The sequence below is a fragment of the Endocarpon pusillum genome (assembly GCF_000464535.1).
Source record: "Endocarpon pusillum Z07020 unplaced genomic scaffold scaffold3607, whole genome shotgun sequence".
NCBI lineage: Eukaryota > Fungi > Ascomycota > Eurotiomycetes > Verrucariales > Verrucariaceae > Endocarpon > Endocarpon pusillum.
The window spans coordinates 3,977-23,363 of record NW_006916340.1 but is presented as its reverse complement, the minus strand read 5'-3'; the positions used below and the strand labels follow the sequence as shown (position 1 = coordinate 23,363).

The following is a 19,387-nucleotide window of genomic DNA, read 5'->3' as shown; positions in this document are numbered from 1 at the left end:
TTCTCTGTGAATTAATATCACTTCTTTTAGAGCTGTTTTGACTGTTTGATATTACTTTTTTTAAAGCTGTTTTAATTATTTAATAGTTATTACTATTTTTTGTATATTTTACTTAAGTATAAGGAGCTATTAAACTCAAAAATACAGTTTGTGCTATCCTGCTACGCGTTTTATATGCGTTTTGTTACAGACCTGTTACGCGTTTCGCATATATTTTTGGTATCTGCATTTCGCACTATTTCTCTTGATATAGCAACTCTGTACGTATAAATGCTCGCTCTGCGCACTGAATTAGATAGAACAACTTGCTATTTCAACACTGATCCGTCGATTAGTCAGCAAGTTCAACAGGAGCTTAAAATTAGCGAATTTGATATATGGATAGGCTATGCTGTAGCTGTAGTAGACTTTAAGAAAGGTACTTTAAGTGGCTAATTTTGAGCTTGATTTTCAAGGGCTTTTCAGCTCTGGATTCAAGCTCTCTTCAGCTGAGGCAGGTCTTTAGCTAATAGAGCAGCTTCTATAGTATCTAGAGGCCCTGATATCTCTTCTTGATGATGCTTTTGGGTCATTGAGTTCTTGATATATACTCTATTCTTACTGCGCTACCACAGCTCTGGTGTTGCACCGCAGAAATTAAGGTTTAAGGTTACGGGCGCTAAGGACCCCTGGTCCTAATGCGGACCAATTAAATAAATGTCAAATTTTACCGTGGTTTGGTGGATAGCAACTTTGTATATATAAGTACGCGCTGCTTTCGCACTGAATTAGATAGAACAACTTGCTATTTACACACTATCCATTGATTAGTCAGCACAGTTCGTCAAGTGCTTTTCAGCTGGCATGGCTGAGTTACGGGGAAGACTCCTTAGCTCAGGCCAGACGCAGCTTGGGGATGAATGCCAGCAGAACTCTCCCCTCACGTCGGGCTGCTTCTCCCAGGTTTCACTGGTCAAATCGCAGTTGGCAGCCTTGGAATGTCTTGGGAGAAATGTATTTTACTTTTTCTTGGCTGGCTGTGGCTGTTCCTGGACCCCTGTTGCTGGCCGTGCATGGCTTCCATGTCTGTGATTTGCTCCCTGTATCCACCGCGCCTGGTCTGCTGTGGCCCCATTCCGATGGGCCACGGTTATATCAAGCTGAACTGTCGCTGTCGTCTTGTGCTTCATCCAAAGTATCCCGTCGCAGTGGGGTTGATCCTGGCAGGTGGCACAGCTACCAGTTCTGTTCTGTCTTGCTGAAGCCGGCCAAGTCTGCCAGATCGGCCAAATGAATTGAGAGCTGCAAACAACCAAAAGCCCGACAACTGACAGCCTGAGTAGGTTGCAGTTGATAGACTCTGATGCGATTTCTGTGTAAACCAAACCTTCAGTTGCAATCATGGACAAGCCAGAAAAAGATGGAAATAGGCAGGCTTCTGAATCAACAGGCAATGCCTCACAATCCACTCCATTCCTTCCAGCTATCTCAGCTCCTAAAGGAGGAGGAGCCATCAGGAGCATTGGGGAGAAGTTCTCCGCAAACCCAGTCACAGGAACGGCGTCAATGTCCTTTCCCTTGTCAACAAGCGCGGGAAGAGACGGTTTCGGCATCTCTGTGACCGTCTCATATGATTCTGGTAATGGTAATGGGCCCTTTGGAATGGGTTGGAAACTCTCAACAGCTTCCGTCAGTCGCAAAACCAGTAAAGGCTCCCCGATACGACGACCGGAATCAGTCTGATGTCTACATGCTCTTTGGCGCTGAGGATCTTGTTCCCATTGTTGCGGCAGATGGCTCCGTACATGAGGATATCAATGCTGTGCCTGGTTATGCCATTCGTCGCTACAGACCTCGAGTAGAAGGTGGATTCTCCCAGATTGAGCAATGGACCAACATTTCTGACAGGACTGACGTTCACTGGCGGCAGTTGTCTGGAAATAATGTCCTGACAACATACGGTCTGGACTCCAATTCTCGGATCAGCAATCCAGAGGAGCCTGGACAGATTTATGAATGGCTGATATGCAACTCGCGCGACTGCAAAGGCAACGTGGTCCACTATACCTACAAGCCAGAGGACGGCGTTGGAGCAGATGTGGCGCTCGCACATCAGCACAATCGTGGACCTGGCACTGATCCTCGACGGACCAGCAACAGATATCTGAAGTCTGTTGTTTATGGAAACACCATTCCGCTGCTGGACGGTAGTGGTAATCGTCCGCTATTCCTCTCCACCGTACAAATGGACAGTGCGGGCTGGATGTTCGAAGTAGTATTGGATTATGGAGAACATGACACCAACAACCCAACTCCAGGGGATACCAATCCATGGCACTACCGTCTAGATTCCTTCTCAAACTACCGACCAGGCTTCGAAGTGCGGACCAGCCGCGTTTGTCAACGATTTCTCATGTTCCATCATTTCCCCGAGGAAGTAGCAGTAGGAAAGGATTATCTGGTGCGCTCCGTCGAATTTGGCTATACTCATGGCGATAGCGCAGATCTTGCCTCCATTTTCACCTACCTTACTTCCGTACAGCAAAGTGGCTATCGGAAAGGACCGCAAGGACAATACATTCGAAAGCTTCTGCCACCTCTTGAGTTCACCTACTCTAAAGCGCATCTTGACGATGAATTAAAAGATATCGATCCCGCTTTCCTGAGAGATTTGCCGGCTGGCTTGGCAACGAGCAAAACCCAGTGGATTGATCTGCATGGAGAAAGCATCTCTGGGATGCTGACCGCTGATGAACAGGCGTGGTACTACAAGAAAAACACGAGTCCATTGTATGAGACCGTCTCACAAGGCAGGAAGGTCACAAAACCGCGATTCGAACATAATCAACAGATCCGGTCCATGCCCAACGGGGCTCTCCGACCTCAAAAGGCGCAATTCGCTGACATTACGGGCACCGGACGGCTAGCCATCATCTGTGAGGACGATGGCCTGATTGGCTGCTATGAGCATGATGATGCTGAATCCTGGCTTCCATTTCGCTCCTTCAACCAGTCCATCAATGGGGCGTCCTATTTCAACTCTAATATAAAACTAGTAGATCTTAATGGGGATGGGCTGACTGACATCTTGGCTCCTGAACTCGGTCAATGGTTTGCCTCCTTGGGAGCCGATGGATTCGGCCTCCCACATGCTTTCACCAATGCCGTTGATGAAGAGACAGGGCCGAGTCTGTTGTACACTGATGATATGCAGACAGTCCGGCTGGCAGATTTCTCGGGAGATGGTATGCCAGATATTGTGCGCTTGCGCAATGGAGAAGTATGTTACTGGCCGAACCTTGGGCACGGCAGATTTGGTGCGAAAATCTTGATGGACCACTCTCCCATATTCGATGCAAGTGACACTTTTGATGCAAGGCATATCATCCTGGCCGACATTGACGGTTCAGGTACGACCGATCTGATTTACCCACACCGGGATGGAGCCAAAATATACTTCAACCAGTGCGGCAATGGGTGGAGCACTCCACGGCTCTTGGAGACGGTCCCAACATTTGATAGCGTCGGCACATTTACAGCGATTGATCTTCTGGGGAACGGCACGTCTTGCCTCGTGATTTCTTCACCTCTACCGAATGCATGCTCTATGCAGTATATCGAGCTCATGGGTGGCATCAAGCCCCATCTGTTGACCAAAATTGACAACAACTTGGGCTCTGTGACTGAGATCTTCTACGAATCGTCTACAAAGTTCTACCTCCAGGATAAATACGGGGGCCATCCTTGGGTATCAAAGCTTGCGTTTCCTGTTCATGTGGTTGAATCCGTGCAAACGTTTGATCGGATTAGCCAAAATTCATTTCGGACACGGTACGCCTATCACCATGGCTTTTATGACGCCGAAGATCGGGAATTCCGCGGCTTCGGCATGGTCGAGCAGTGGGATGTCGAAGGGATATCCGCCATAGCAGACCCAAAAGTCAGAGGTAGTGCTAATCAAGCTGCTCCATGGGCAATCCCACCAATCTACACCAAAACATGGTTTCACCAGGGTGCTTCCTACGAACAAGGAACGATATCAAGGAGGTATGAGCAAGAGTATTATCGAGAGCCTGGCCAGAATGAAGCAACGGCACAAAAGTGGCTGCTCCCAGACACTGTATTGCCCCTTGACATCTCCGCGGCAGATATCCACGATGCCTGCCGTGCTCTCAAGGGAAAGATGTTGAGGCAAGAGACTTACGCTATTGACGTTTTTGCCAAACCTGCTGAGGGGCCGCCAACATCGTCAGCGCCTTTCACTGTGGTTGAGTCAAACTTTACGTTGCAAATCATTCAGTCCAAACAAAGCAATCACAGTGCTGTGGCACTGGCAAGCGGGCGCGAGACGTTGACCATTACGTATGAGAGACATTTGTCTGACCCCAGGATCAAGCATGCAATGATTCTGGAGACCAATTCCTTTGGGCAGATCCTGAAAGAACTTTCTATCACATATGGCCGTATTCAGTCCGACTCCAGTTTCCCAACATCCTGGGATAGAGACATGCAGAGTCAATCGTTTTTGACCTACATTGAGAACACTCCCACGAATGCCATCGAAGACCCGCATGTGTATCCAAATAATTTTCGCCTCCCAAATTTCTGCGAGACGCGCAAGTATGAATTGACAGGGTTTGACATCCAAGCCAGGAACGGACCAGCCATGCTCAAAGACTGGACAGCCGATGATTTCGCTGTCATCAATTCTGCTGTCAAGATTGGATTTGAAGTCACTCCAACTCCCAACGTCAAACAGAAACGGCTTCTTAAGCATGATAGAACACTTCTACGCAAGGATGACTTGAGCGGTCTTTTGCCACTGACCAAAATGGAGCCGAGAGCTCTGGCCGGGAAGACGTATAAGCTAGCATTCACCTCGCAGATGGTCAACCTGCACTTGCAGAAAGATGGTGTCCCACTGCTAAGCAGTCCTGAGTCTCTGCTTAGTGGGGAGACGCCTAGTGAGGGAGGATATGTTAGTGGAGGGAGTCTCTCCTCTTCCGGGCTCTTCCCGAGTGAAGAGGGTAACGGTACCATAGGTACTTGGTGGGCACCATCCGGCCAGCTGTTCTTCGCATCCAGCAATGATCCTGCCCAGGAGCTTGATTCTGCCCGACAAACCTTCTTTCTGCCTCGTCGTGTTCAGAACCAATTCAAGGCTGAAAGTACCGTGACTTATGACAAATACAACTATCTCGTCCTAGAGACAACAGACCTTGTCGGCAATCGAACGACAGTCGGTGAAAGAGACGCCAGTGGAAGATTGCTGTCGAGTGGCATCGACTATCGTGTATTGCAGCCATTTTTAATCACTGACATCAATGGCAACCGCTCACAAGTAGAGTTTGATGCTCTTGGTATGGTGACAGCCACTGCTGTCAAAGGGAAAGTCGGAGAATCTTTGGGCGATAATATAGCTGGATTAGATGCAGATCTACCAGAGGATACCTTGCTTGACCATATAAGAAACCCGACTGCGGCCGAGTCTTCCCAGAGAATCTGTCGCGAGTACAAGAACACCGTAGATTGGGCTGCTCTGGACCCCATAATCCCAAAGCACAACACTGACCGGTTCGATCCCGCGGCTCTCGAAGGTGTCCTGTCCACTCTCGTCGAAGATGAGAATTTCAAAGTCAGCTCGACGCATGATGCTATGAATCGCCTCCTCACTTCTGTGCTCCCACACAGTACCCCAGACAACATCAGCACTGTTCGGCCCGGATACGACCTGCTGAGTCTAGTCCGCATCGACTACAATCTTCATGGCAAGGTCGATGGAGATCAGCCGGTCTGGACGCCCTTTCTCAAGGACGTGGACTATCATCCGACGGGGCAGCGCAGATTTGTCCTGCTTGGAAACGATGTTCGGACGGATTACAAGTACGACATCGACCGCAAACTCATCCAAATGACGACGCAGCGGGGAGGCAGCGCGGCAGATACCGTACAGGATATCAAGTACACCTACGATGCGATTCACAACATTACCAATATCGTGGATGCAGCCCAGCAGACGAAATTTTTCCGCAATGTGGTGGTCAAGCCAATCAATGATTATACATATGATGCACTGTACCGGCTACTCGAAGCAACTGGCAGAGAGCACCTCGGCCAAGCTGACCAGCCGTTTTGGTACTCCAATTCAGATAGTGCCCGATTCGGGCCCCAGCCTGGAGATGGAAATGCAATGGCTAGATACACGGAGCAATACAGCTACGATGATGCGGGCAACATGCTGAAGATGAAGCACGACAGCAGCAACACCCAACAGGGTTCTAGATCTAGCAGCTGGACAAGGACGTTTGACTATCGTGAAAAGGGCAGCATAGATTCCACTCAGACCGGCAACAGATTGAGCAGCACTAGCGTTGGGAACGCGACGGAGAATTATGGATATGACAACCATGGAAACATGGTGAGGATCCCGCAAATCGGCGGCAGTGCCAATGTCGACAATGCGCAGTGGGACTACATTGACAAGTTAAAGTCCCTCAACCTTGGTGGCGGAGGCACCGCTTACTTTACCTATGGCAGCGATGGCAAGAGGGTCCGCAAGGTCATTGAAAAGGGTCCCAACCTGGTAGAAGAGCGCTTGTACCTGGGTAGCGCGGAGCTCTTCCGCAGAAAGAAGAGCGGCGGGATCGTGCTTGAGCGGGAAACAATCCATGCCATGGACAACCAACGCCGCGTTGCCCTCATTGAGACTCGCACAATAGACACTGAGGGAACAGACCGCGCCCCAGGCCAACTGATCCGATATCAGGTCTCCACCCACCTGGATTCGTCCAGTATCGAACTCGATGATACAGCCCAGCTTCTTTCCTTTGAAGAGTACTCGCCGTATGGAAACACTACGTATCAGGGCACTGCTTCCACATTGGAGACACCCAAGCGATATCGATTCACGGGCAAAGAGCGCGATGAAGAAAGTGGATTGTCGTACCACGGAGCGCGGTACTATGCTCCCTGGCTTGCTCGCTGGATAAGTCAAGACGCTCTAGGAATAGGTGATGGACTGAACACCTACGTTTATTGTCATGACGATCCGGTGGGCGGCAAGGATCCCACTGGCATGGACGATACGCCGAGCTTCGCCTCATTCGACCCACTGATGAGCGAGATCTCCGACAGTGACTTCAAGTTCGAATCCATCACTCCACAGCCGGCGCCGTTGACACCGCTGGCGACACCCATGACCAAAGCGCAGGCGGATGCGCATTCCTCCGTGCAGAGATCCAAATACCGCGCTAATCCCACGCCAGAAACGCCCTACTTGGAGACAAAATCTGTGCCTCCATGGAAGGGCGCCAAAGTGCAGGCAGGCCACACGGTGCCGGCCCGGTATGCGACCGACGGTCTCTCGCCAGCCGACTGGGACAAGCAGACGATGCAGCGGTTGGAAAGCCGGAGCTACGATGTCGCCATCATGGACCAGTCGGGCGAAATTGACATCACGACCCGGCACCGCGCCCAGGACTTCACCATGATTGACGACGCAGTCGCGGACGCGCAAAAGGCGCAAAAGGCTGCCACAGGGGTTAGCGCCCTGCCGCCCGAGGGCTCCATGCACATGGGCGACTACCAAATCTGGCGCTCTGAGAACATCCCGCTGGACGAGGGCAAGGTTGAGTTCATCAAGAGCATGGGCGAAGCGCCCATTGACCACACCATCACGACGGAGATGAAGCTGGCCGCGGCCGAGGGCGACTTGTTCGTGAAGGCTTCCAAGGCCAGCAAACTCGGCAAGGGCGCGAAAGCACTCAAGTTGCTGGGCAAGGCGGGCAGGCACTTTGTCGCTGCGCTGCCGGTGCTAGGCATGGTCATGGGCCACGCCAGCGCAGCGCATGCTGCCGCAAACGGGGACCTCCAGGGCGCAGCGCTGGACGAGGCCGGCTTCATTCCTGTGGCAGGCGACTTGCTGGACGCGGGCCGTGGTGGGCTCGCGCTGGGAGAGGCGCTGGACGAAGGATTAGGTATCAGCGACGTGGCCGTCGAGCATGGCGCGGTCGCGGACAAGCTGGCGCAGGACATGGGCTTCAGCAGGGAGACGTCCATGTACATTGGCGCGGGCACGTCGGCGCTGAGCGCCATCACAGTGTCGCCGGGAATAGCACTGCACAAGACGGCGACAGAGTATGCTGACAAGGCGGCCGACAAGCTTATCAAATGGTGGAACTCGGACTGATAGAGACTGCTATAAACCGGGAGAACCGTGTGAATGGAGATCAGGGTAGCCAGTCTTCCCGGTACTTTCATTCTTGATGATACTAAAGAAGATGCGGAGGACGTACATGCTCCAAGAGCAGGCAGCAGAGGTAGACGCAAGAACCAGTTCGTTATCGAGTTAACTGATCAATAGTTAAGGCAAAAAGAGGAAACGCGATGACGGCCATGCGAGCGAGGCCGGACATAGTCTGTCAAAGCTGGAACAAGAAGAGAAGTATGTCGAGAAGGTGATTCGTCAAACCATCCGAAAAACATCCTTGATGCTGAGCGAGGATGTAACCAATCCTGCTCTCGCTGCTATCAACGTCTATATGGCGACACTATCCAGACTTGTCAGGGCACTTGTAGCGTTGCAGAACAGGGAGTAAACTGATTTATCTGAATGGCCAAACAAATCATTACATACAATGGTTGCCCGATTTGCACTACTGTCCTTCAGCAAGCCTTTTCCTGGGTCTCTTCGGCGCGCCTCGGCCGGTGAAAGAGGTGTTGGGGGTGGAAGTCCCTTGCGCCGCCGCCAGTACTTTGCTGACTGTTTCCTTGTGATTGAGAATCAGGCTGGCTCGATCACGAAAGATCATAGCGCTGAAGGTCTTCTGAAAGCCCAAAACTTTGGGAAAGTTGTGGAACGCTGAAATCCAGGTCTGCCGGTATTTGATCTACAGCTGAACATAGCCGTTTAAAGTGGCTCGGCATCCATACCTCGTAAACGTTCTTGGTGAACTTGTATGCCGTCCATTTCTCCTTTCCATCCAGGGCTGTGAAGCTGAACTCGTGTATTGGATGGCGGTAATACTTGGTGTCCTTCCCATCAATGGCTGGGTAGTGTCCATAGATTCTCACCGATCTGTGGTCATGCGAGATTGAGAAGACGAGAATCTCCTGATGAAGTTCCATCTCACGACCAATGAGTCTAAAGAGCTCCACGGTAGCTCTCACCGCAAGCGTCATACTCTAGGCATTCTATCAGTCCGCGATATCGAGCGCTGCAGCACCGCACTTCACCTCATAAGTAAGGAACGGGAAGTACATGTAGTACGTGGCCATGAAGTACGACTGATCGCCGGAGATAAAGTTGCCAATGAATGGGGCAAGCTTGCCGAGCTGCTCGTCGGTAAATGCCTCTCTTCTGAAACCCACAGAAAATTCGGGCTGTGGACGCGTTCCTGTCAAAGGAAAGGAGTTGTTCCAGCCTTCATTGACACTCTCAGCTAGAATCATGAGATATTTAGCACCGCGTGCAGCCAATACTTCTGTTGAACGGCCTTTAATTCTAATCATAGAACGAGCTTTTCCAGGGACAACAGATTATGTTAGAGAAAACCAGATCGAAGACGCCGCTGTGAAACATGTTTCGTCAACTCAGCAAGCAGTGGTGAGAGATGTTGCAGAATTGATTCCGCGGGGCACATTCCAAATTGGCCAGGATCTCTTGAAGCTTCGAACAGGTATGGCTAGAATGATTCAGAAGCACAGTAATCAGACTCGAGAGACCGAAAAAGAAAAAACAAAGCAGTCAAAGCAGCAGACCTTCACAAAACATTGGACACAGTGGATCACCGCAAGCCACTAGATGCGAAGGTTCTCCCCAAAGCAGCCCACGCAGAGGACTGTCGAGACCACTGCAATGCGCTGGAAGCGAAGATTCCCCCCAAAGCAGCCCACGCAGAGGACCAACACCAAAATATGGAAACAGTGAATCACCGCGAGGCTCTAGACGCGAGAGATCCCCTCGAAGCACTAGGCTCAAGGAATCGCCAAGACCAAGTTGTAGAGGAGAAGAAAATCCAACACCAAGCGGTCAAGTTCGGGAGCCCTCGCGAGTTGTTCATCTCAAGGAGCGATCGCGAAGCAGTGAATCGTGAAAATCGAACACATAGCACTGGAAGGAACAAGAAGCAGATGTGGTGGTGGGTCATTTGGAAGACCATTGATGTATACAGAAAGCTCAAGCCATTGCTTTCAGAAGAACAACTCCAGCGGTCAAACCCTGTGTCATTACATAGATGATTTATCTCAAGCCACCATCATCACTGGTTATGTTGAACGCGCTCAATACTTGCGCGCTATGTTTGGCAGCTCAGTAAAGCTAACTATATCTTGTTACAAATATTCATAATGAATTTTGAGAATTTTGAATGTCAGGACCGCAGGGTTCTAAATGGCGTGACAATCTAGGTTAAATATAATGCTTGGTACTACCCACACCTTCTGTCCACAGTCTTCGGCATCTATCACCGCGAACACCTCCCTTCTCGCATTGTCATCTACCTCAGCCGTCGCACCACTGCCAAATCCCCTAAGCTTGGGCACCATCTCCTATCCCAGCCCACGACTGGACTCCTTGGCGAAACACGCCCATGCTCGCTACAAACTTTTTGAAATAAAATTCTATCACAACTAGAATGCATTGGCCCGTGTAGGTTAACTGTTTAAATCAACCATGGATACGACGCCATACCGCCAGATCCGTACGCTCTACAACGCCGACACAATCACCGTTTACCAGGCCTACAGCGCCGAAATAGCGATCCCTGCCGTTCAACAGCAAAAACTCTCCGCATCCCCTGCATTCTCGCCGACGCGCATGACATGGATCAAACCCAGCTGGTGCTGGATGATGTACCGGGCCGGCTATTCCTACAAGGATGCGCGACAATCTCATATCCTGGCGCTGGAGATGAAGCACGAGCATTTTCGCGAGCTGTTGATGCATGCCACCGTGGTCAACCATGAACCTCCGCGCCCGCTGACAGAGGAGGAGAAGGAGAGGAAGGTTCGGGTGCAGTGGGATCCGGAGCGAGATCCTCGGCTTGGCATGTTGCCTTATCGCAGCATCCAGATTGGGATTCAGGGGGACTTGGGGAGGAAGTGGACGGAGGAGTGGATTTGGGCGATTAGGGATGTAACGGACATGGCGCGAGAGATGAAGAGAGCCTTGGATGAGGATGCTAACGTGGGTGAGGAGGAGCTGAGGAGGAGAGGTTTGATGCCAGACGAAAAAGTGTATAGTGTTGATGAAGAGTTGAAAGAGGTGCTCCGAATGGCATAAGAGAGAGTAACGATATTTCCTGGGAAAGACTGGATGCGCATTTCAGTTTATTGACGAAAACTCGTCGATTAGATTATGCCAACAGGCGGCAGATTATTGATTAAGGAGCTATTGCTGTTTGCTTCATACCAATATCGGTGGATGGGCTCTACGACAAGCGAGTGGGTTGTGGGTCGACTGAAAATGAAACTCCCTGTACCAAGCTCTAGTTCTCGACTACAAATCATGTCGGTCATAAATTGTTGAACTGCTGCGCAGAGAGCGAAGAATAGCATGTTGATCTCTACATAGGGGTGTAGAGAGCGTAGAACTATGTACAAATTAGCTGTACGGTACAAGTGAAATTATCTCCAAAATTGCGCAATATTTCGACCAATAAAACGCGGGTAAATTAACAAGATAAACAGGCCTTCACAGAAGTTCAACAGAGGAACAGAACTTACGGAGTACTCTTGTTCATTCATGAAAAGGTTTCATTAACATTCTGTTTTCTGTAAATCAGATTTTCACTACTTTATACCTCCATTTACATCGACGCCTCTGGTTCGGGGCTTTGCTGGACTTCTCCTAACGATTCCATCAAAGACCTCTCCAGGTTGCCGGCCCTACTGATAGCTCTCAGGTTCGGTCCGAGACTAGAGATCTAGTCACGCTTTTGAATCTTTTGTCAGCGCAATCTATTACACGAAGACGAACGGTATAAAGGCCAACACCATAAGTAGTAAGGCTTAGTCAAGTCAAATCACGTTGAATAGATAATGTGATCGTAATAATAAGGAATGCAAATAATGCTACATTAATAAGAACTAAAGTATACTAAGAAATAATGAAGTCTTCCTTAATTTATGAATTCTACCCGGCTAGTAGTTTCTTGCATAATGAATTGCCAGTAAGCTTTTTATCCACCACTCTGTCATAAAATGACGGTATTTATCATTGGCTCAAATATCCGCAGCCAAGTTATTTCACGTGACTACCTACCAATGAAAAAGTACCATCTCAACCTTAAGTCTCTTTAAGTTGCGCCTGCAGCGTACCTCGCGTCCGTGGCGGATATTTGAGCCAATGATAAATACCGTCATTTTATGACAGAGTGGTGGATAAATACGTCTTAGTGTCGTGTTAAATATGATTTTTAAAAGGGCTAAAAGCAGCCCCGAGCTGCTTTACAGCTGCTTGTAGCAAAATATTATTATTATAAGCACTTTTAATAAAAATCCTCTTTTGACAGAACAGAACGGTTTTTAGCTGTTTAAAAAATTGCAGATGTAGAGATGATTTTGAGAATGGAAGTTGGAGAGCGGGGATCGAAAGTGGGGATGTGACCATAGCCCAATAATGGTTCCGCCGTAGGCTGGGGCTTTCTCCGAGCTTTACTCAATAGACCCGTGATCTGGCGCGGTTGAGGAGTCTAAAGCGGGATAAATTTTGCTCATCAATGACCAAATGATGTACTACAGGAAGCGAAACTAAGTATCACTGCAGGTGGCTTGCGCAAAAGCAATAATTTCTCTGAGCGGATATAACTTTTCAGCTTAGGAAGGCGGAGCGTCACCGGAAGCATCTCCATGCAGAGCAAGAAAGGCAAGGGCGGTACACTGCCTCAACCTGATGCCTACTATGCAAACAGAGCGGTGGCAACTCGTACAGAATGCACAGTATGAAGAGTTCCGCTGGCTTTTCGGCCGTTGTTGGGAGAAGCAAGAGTTGTGATCCCTCCTTCTAAGACTGAATCGAGTAGATCAATTCTTCTAAGATGCCACCACGGAATAAGGACAGCTACTGCTACACTCCGCTTTCAGACGGACCGTACATTCGAATCTTGACTCTCTACCCAGGCCACCAGGCAGACCCTTTGTCAGGCGAGCTGCAAGTCATCCATATCGAGGAGACTGGAGAGTACGAGCCATTGTCCTACGTTTGGGGGGACTCAGGTCGCTGCTCCGAGTTCATCTGTTTTGACAAGAGCATCGAATTGACAACAAGTCTGCAAGGAGCGCTGCAGCGAATCAGAAAGCAGGATCAACCGCGCCGGCTGTGGGTCGACCAGTTGTGCATCAACCAGAATGACCAGGAGGAGAGAAGCAGACAGGTGCAGTTTATGAATACCATCTACAAAAATGCGACGCATGTTCTTGTGTGGCTAGGGGATGATCCGCTCGATGAGTCGAGGAATGCGTTTGAGCTGATTCGTAGTCTGGATCAGACATTCAAAAACAAGGAAGAGAAGGAGAAGTTCCGCGTCCGGTACACTGAGCAATTACATAAGCAGTCTGTTGAGGATTGGGCTCCTTTGGAGCATTTGACCAACAAAGCCTGGGTAAGCCAATCCAATCCGGTTGAGATATTCCCTGCTAACTCTACCAGTTCACTCGCGGTTGGATAGTCCAGGAAATCGGCACCCGAGCCCCTGCAACCTTGTACTGGGGTAAATCAGAGTGTGACTGGGCCCTCATCAACGGCGTGGTACAAGAGCTGGCTGACTTTCACCACCTACGTGGCCGCTTTGGCTTGAAAACGTCGTTGATTAAGTATATGTTCCAACGTTTCATCGAGCCGCCAAGGCTGAGTCGACATGCCAACCGGTTCAGCCTGATGTATGAGCTTCAAAGAGCACGCCACTGCAAGCTGACCGACCCTCGTGATCGTGTGTTCATCTTCCTAGGTCACTACTCCCTGCGCATGGGCAACACACTACTTGCGGAGATGCGGGCAGACCACAGCAAAACCGTGGAAGAAGTGTACGTCGACGTTGCGACAAGAGCGTTGCTCGGAGATCCGGAAAGGAGCCTCATTACCCTGGCCTCGGTTCAGCATCCAAAATTGCCGGCGAGTCCTGGAGCGACGATTGAGAATGATTTGCCGTCCTGGGTGCCGGATTGGCGGAGATCAGAGGGTCACCTCATGTCCGAACCTGTAAGTCCACATTGTGCACATGGCAACAGGACTTCTCAGGTAACCATCGAGGGCGGTCTCCTCTCCGTGCGTGGAACCAGAGTGGATGTGATAGAGATATGTTCCAAGACATTGAAGTGGAAAGAATTCCACTGCGATCCTACGCGAAAGGACCTAGCGATCGAGTCCTTGTGGACAGATGTATGCGGCGAGACCAGCTTTGATCTTAAAACTCGGTATATGGACGATCCAAACAGCGATTCTGCGGTGTTTGCATACTTGCAGACGCTGAGCGTCGGTGGGATAGCCACCGCATTGAGAGATGGTCGACGATACCAGGACATTGACCGGAAGGATTTGTTTGCGCGGGGGCTTGCGTACTTGACAAAAGCTCTAGGAACGTCGAACCTCGTTTCTCCCGAGCTTCACCAGATGGCGGAAGGCGGTGATTATCATAACTGGACCCGTGATGCAGATTGTGCAGCGAGTAATCGTGCTTTTGCCCGTACGCAACAGGGTCGCTATGTGCTGGGTCCAAGGGTGATGCAACTTGGAGACATATTATGTGTCCTGTATGGTGGAAAGATGCCGTTTGTGCTGCGGGCCTGGTCCAATGGCGACTTTCTGCTTGTCGGAGAGTGCTACACCCACGGCTTGATGGAAGGCCAGGCTGTTGACATGATGGAGGCCGGCGAGCTTGTTGAAGAGACGTTCCATGTACGCTAGATGTATGATTTCAGTAGCATTGTTGAATTTCTTAGGCTGTAGTGGACTTGGTAAACAGCAAGATGAAGCTCAAGTCTCCTGCTCCGAAGTCGACTCAACTTGGAAAGCTTCTAGAATGACAGCTTTCTGATCCGCAGTAGTGAGTTCCAGCTTCGTCTTCCCGGCGCTCCCGTCATGAACCTCTTGCTCTGTAGTCCAAAGGAAATTCTGATGTTCCAGCGGATCCAATCGTACAGCGATACCGGCATCGCCAGCGTCCACTTTCACAATGAAGTTTAACTTGCGCACAGCCGTACCGGTGAGGGTGTCGAAGACATAACCGTCGCCCACTGGTGGTCCAATCAGTTTGGCGACGAGACCGGCTTCCTCCCATAGCTCTCTCGCAACACTGTGCAGCACAGTTTGATCCTCAGCGTCGCAAACGCCTCCAGGAGTTTCCCACAGGTTGGGCATGCTGTCATTTGCCGCGCGCTGGATGAGCAAGACGCATTTTGGGTCGGATTGGTCAAAGACAATGGCCCCTGTTGCGAGATATTGATAGAATGCTGGCACGTCCGGATTCTCTAAGATGTACGCTTCGGCAGAGATTGAAAATTTGGACGCAGATGTATGTGGCTGAAAGACATTCTTCAAGATAAGAAAAGGATTGACCTTTGGCTTAATGCTAAAACCGCTGGGACAGATGAGCTGAGATGGCTTTTGATAAGTATAAAGGTGAACACAGCTAGTGATGAACCTCGAGTCTTGACTTGACTTAAATTGACTTTATTCTTACGCCGCAGGTGCCCGGTTGAGTCGACCGCCGCTCCACTTAGCTAAAACCTTAACCTACATTGCCCTGCGCCTAGGTCTTGTGGTTCTCCTGCTTCTTGCCTTTGATGACTTGAAAAGTTACACGACAGCGAGCTGTAGAGAAACGATGATTTGTTTACAGGATTCGGAAAAAAATAACCAGTCAAGATTGCAGCTCACGTCTCCATCGAGCCGACGATCATTCAGGCACTGAATGACCGAGCCAATGCAGGTCGAGTCCGAAAACTTGCATCCGAGGGGCCGCCGGGGGGGAGTAAGGGTAAACAACGTGCAGCTCTGCGTATGCACAATCCTCAGCTGTGCACACGTTTGCTTTTGATATTAGTCCTAGAAAGTCGGCAGCAGTAAATGATCTTCGTCGTCTTACAATTCAGATCTACTTTCTACATGGTACTTCGAGAGAGATTCTCCATGGCAATTCCGGCATGAGTGGATTCCTGTTACAGGATAACTGTGGAAGACAATAGCTTCATTCTACAGACACGCTAAGGAACAGGGCTAGAAGGGTCGTATAAATGATTTGAAAACTACTTAGTACATAGTTTACTACTAACATATGACGAGCGAAGGCGCGATACGGATTGCAGCCGAGTTTTTCGCATACTTACCAGGGGAAGAGCTCTGAAAATGACGTGGTATTGGTCCTTAATAATTTAGCAGACGTTGCATTATTTTAAGGATGGTCAGAAGTCTCAAATGACCATAATTTAGCCATAATTTAAGCGTTATTTTCCTATAATAACGTCTGAAATAACATAATTTATTAGATTTCAAATGTTTAGCTGCATAATTCTATGCAAACTAGATCATATCACCGTTAGGCTGAAACTAAGCTCACATTGATGGAAATTTAGGCATAGCTTCCAGAGGGCCTTCCCCTACTAAGTACTTCATTAAGGAGTTTTGAGACGGATTAATTGCTAGTTTGCCTTGAGACATACAAAAACCAGGTATTACCTGCAACCTACTGTAAGTCATAACACTATCCACCAAGCTCCGCAAATGTAGGTAGTACTGGGCTGCATTGATGAGCAGCTGATCATTTCTCAGATAGAATTGAAGCATGTTTCAGACAGAAGAAGGAACCGCGATTTAGAATGCGCGCAAAAGAGGCTGCTTGGAGTGGAACTGCTCCACGAGAACATGGCAACAATAAGGGATCATGGTGTACACCGGAGACTTGTCATTTTAGGCCTGCAATCTGGTCATTCGGTTTTGCCAGAACACCATTTCCAGTCGGAATATCGACGAACGGTGAGTTTCTAACTGCTCTGCTCCTCAAAAGTTATGTCATCTCGTTTTGTTCTGGCCAATCTATTCCACTATGAAGACCGACAATTATCACTTAGTTTCGAACATGTTACAACCAGCACTAGTTGGCAAGACCATGGCCCCGGCTCGACCATTGGTTTCTATAATCTCTGCAATGGACGTATCGAGGCTGACAGGAGCTCCCCTACGTATTTGAAGCACTGCAAAGCCATGGAGAAAGCTCGCATCGCCTCAATGATATTGACACAGCTACTCAATGGGAACACGACCGTTGGCGGCAACATGGAGGACGAACCACGACAGGGAGACAAAGGGTTGCCTTCAGCATCAATGGGAAATACGCTCGTGGTTGCAGATGAGGCTTTTGTTAACTGCGGCGCAATACACACGCACTCCAGGAATCTGTTCTTCTCCACCAATTTTACATTTCCCATCATCACCAGCAACGAAACTAAGCACCACCTTGCCTCTGTTCAGCACTTGCACGTATCTTCCCCGACCTTGAAACTCGATAGTGAACTCCTACAACGACGTGGTAGCTCGGTCTTCGATATATTGAGATAGTGACAGGAGTTTGTATTTTCAACGACCATCTTGTAAAGACAAGTCTCCCGCATGCTGGAAGCAGCAAGGTGAATGCCAGCCACCTTTCCCTTGCACCAGCTACTATAAATGAACTAGAGTATATTGCTCGTTGGTCGTCTACAATTGCAGACATGGCCGTGATGTTCATCTCACGAAGGGGAAAGGAGCGGTCGGGCCCAACCATCAGCATTGGGTTAGATATCCCCAGTTGGCACTATCACCCTTCTGTGGTACAAGCATATGAACGAGGCCATTGTAATGCAACCGAAGCACTACGATCGATGGATGCTGTTAACCGGCGCCATGACCAGATCTCCTATGTCTTCACCAGTGCCATCCAGCACGAGCTCCGAAAACGAGGTGCCAATTCAGGCGACTATGATATACACAGCTCGGACAAGACCAATCCAGTAGCGGCCGCAATCCGCCAAGGTCTGCAGATAGGCAAACTCCCATCGTTGGAGGACTTTGTGCAAGGTCTCAGTCTTCAGAACAACCATCCGTGGGGAGATTTCTGTACGTTGATTCCGGAGAGGGAGCAGCCACAGGATCTGGACGGGTTGGTCTACTTGTTCTACGTCTTCGAAGCCGTTAAATCCGCACTTACGAAAGCCATTGCCAAACACCATTCAACGTTCTCACAAGGAAGACCGGAAGCTGCTGCTCCGTCTACTCCTAAAGGTTCCAGGATAGGAACCAAGCCGAGTCGCTTGATCTTGAGCGTTGATGACCCTGCTGAGCGTCGCATCTACACCAGGGCACAGCAAGTCTTGAGGAAACTGCGATCATCTCGGAAAGATCTTCCAAGTCCAGTGCTTGTGGAGACTTACATGTGTCGTAGAGTCTTTGTAAATGGTAACAAAACTCGCGCTCGCTTGTACCGACAGGATACCACCCCACAACCAATTGCACTTCTCACTTCCCCCAAAATCAGCAATGACGCCGATAACGCTCGGATGGTAGGACCATTGGATGTAGTGCGTGAACTATACGGATATGAATGTGCATACAACCTGCAGATGTGGCTGATGGATGTTGGCCTGCCCTCACATTGAAACATTCGGAATTGAGACCAACAAATGAAACTCATTGGCGCCTGAGGACCAGGGCGATGGCGCACAAACCTGCAGAACTATCAGTAACATGTAACACAAGTGGTCTGGCACCCGGATCTGTCGCATCCTCATTTGACCCCAAGTCACGGTCTGTATTGAAGCTCGTCTTGCTGAGGCTCGATGCCGTTCTGCTTTGGAATCCACACATGCATCAATGCAATGGGAAAAGAACTTTGCAAGTCAATAGATCTTCGGTACCGATTTCACCTACGGTTCTTCACTGTGTCACACTGTTGTAGGGCAATGATATTGTGCATGTGGATGTAAGGACGGTCCATGCGCCATGACTCAATGACTAATAGTTAGGCTGCTACATGGGCCGGGTTGGGCCGGGTTCTAAGGGGGTCGGGCGACACCCGGCCCAAAAACCCGCGGGTTGGGCCAGGTTTTCTTGGCGGGTTCTTGGCAGCCCGCTAAGATGCTAAGAAGTATTAGCTAACCTAATTAGGAATAGATTGATTTTTATTTTGAGAAAAAGCTTCTATTTTTATTTTCTAATATAATTATTTTTTCTTAAATAATGCTTTTTATTGATTACTATACAGATTATTATATAGATTATTACTAAAAATTAGGTCAAAAAAGTCTTAGCGAGCCCTTGGCGGGTTTTAGGCCGGGCTTAGCATAGTCTAACCCGGCCCAAAACCCGACCCGCCCTGGGTTGGCCCGGCCCATGTAGCAGCCTATATAGTAGTAGTAAATTCTATTAACCTAATCCAGA

The 19,387-nt window shown here is 49.4% G+C and overlaps 6 protein-coding genes across 6 annotated transcripts; 4 read left to right on the top strand and 2 right to left on the bottom strand.

Annotated features, from left to right (window-relative positions):
• Window positions 1–1,627: 1,627 nt before the first annotated feature.
• EPUS_09301 (uncharacterized protein) lies at window positions 1,628–8,167 on the top strand (the record flags this gene model as incomplete). Its single annotated transcript, XM_007804790.1, has 1 exon — window positions 1,628–8,167. The coding sequence occupies one exon, from the start codon at window positions 1,628–1,630 to the stop codon at window positions 8,165–8,167; it is 6,540 nt and encodes a 2,179-aa protein (XP_007802981.1).
• Window positions 8,168–8,633: 466 nt separating this feature from the next.
• Window positions 8,634–9,429, bottom strand: EPUS_09300 (uncharacterized protein; the record flags this gene model as incomplete). Its single annotated transcript, XM_007804789.1, has 3 exons — window positions 8,634–8,852; window positions 8,911–9,162; window positions 9,214–9,429. The coding sequence occupies 3 exons, from the start codon at window positions 9,427–9,429 to the stop codon at window positions 8,634–8,636; spliced, it is 687 nt and encodes a 228-aa protein (XP_007802980.1).
• Window positions 9,430–10,651: 1,222 nt separating this feature from the next.
• Window positions 10,652–11,260, top strand: EPUS_09299 (uncharacterized protein; the record flags this gene model as incomplete). Its single annotated transcript, XM_007804788.1, has 1 exon — window positions 10,652–11,260. The coding sequence occupies one exon, from the start codon at window positions 10,652–10,654 to the stop codon at window positions 11,258–11,260; it is 609 nt and encodes a 202-aa protein (XP_007802979.1).
• A 1,756-nt stretch (window positions 11,261–13,016) lies between these two features.
• On the top strand, window positions 13,017–14,881 carry EPUS_09298 (uncharacterized protein; the record flags this gene model as incomplete). Its single annotated transcript, XM_007804787.1, has 2 exons — window positions 13,017–13,580; window positions 13,628–14,881. 2 exons carry the CDS (start codon window positions 13,017–13,019, stop codon window positions 14,879–14,881), a joined length of 1,818 nt encoding a protein of 605 aa, XP_007802978.1.
• A 69-nt stretch (window positions 14,882–14,950) lies between these two features.
• EPUS_09297 (uncharacterized protein) lies at window positions 14,951–15,334 on the bottom strand (the record flags this gene model as incomplete). The annotated part of the gene is made up of 1 exon (XM_007804786.1): window positions 14,951–15,334. One exon carries the CDS (start codon window positions 15,332–15,334, stop codon window positions 14,951–14,953), a length of 384 nt encoding a protein of 127 aa, XP_007802977.1.
• Window positions 15,335–16,981: 1,647 nt separating this feature from the next.
• EPUS_09296 (uncharacterized protein) lies at window positions 16,982–18,606 on the top strand (the record flags this gene model as incomplete). The annotated part of the gene is made up of 2 exons (XM_007804785.1): window positions 16,982–17,480; window positions 17,537–18,606. The coding sequence occupies 2 exons, from the start codon at window positions 16,982–16,984 to the stop codon at window positions 18,604–18,606; spliced, it is 1,569 nt and encodes a 522-aa protein (XP_007802976.1).
• Window positions 18,607–19,387: the final 781 nt, after the last annotated feature.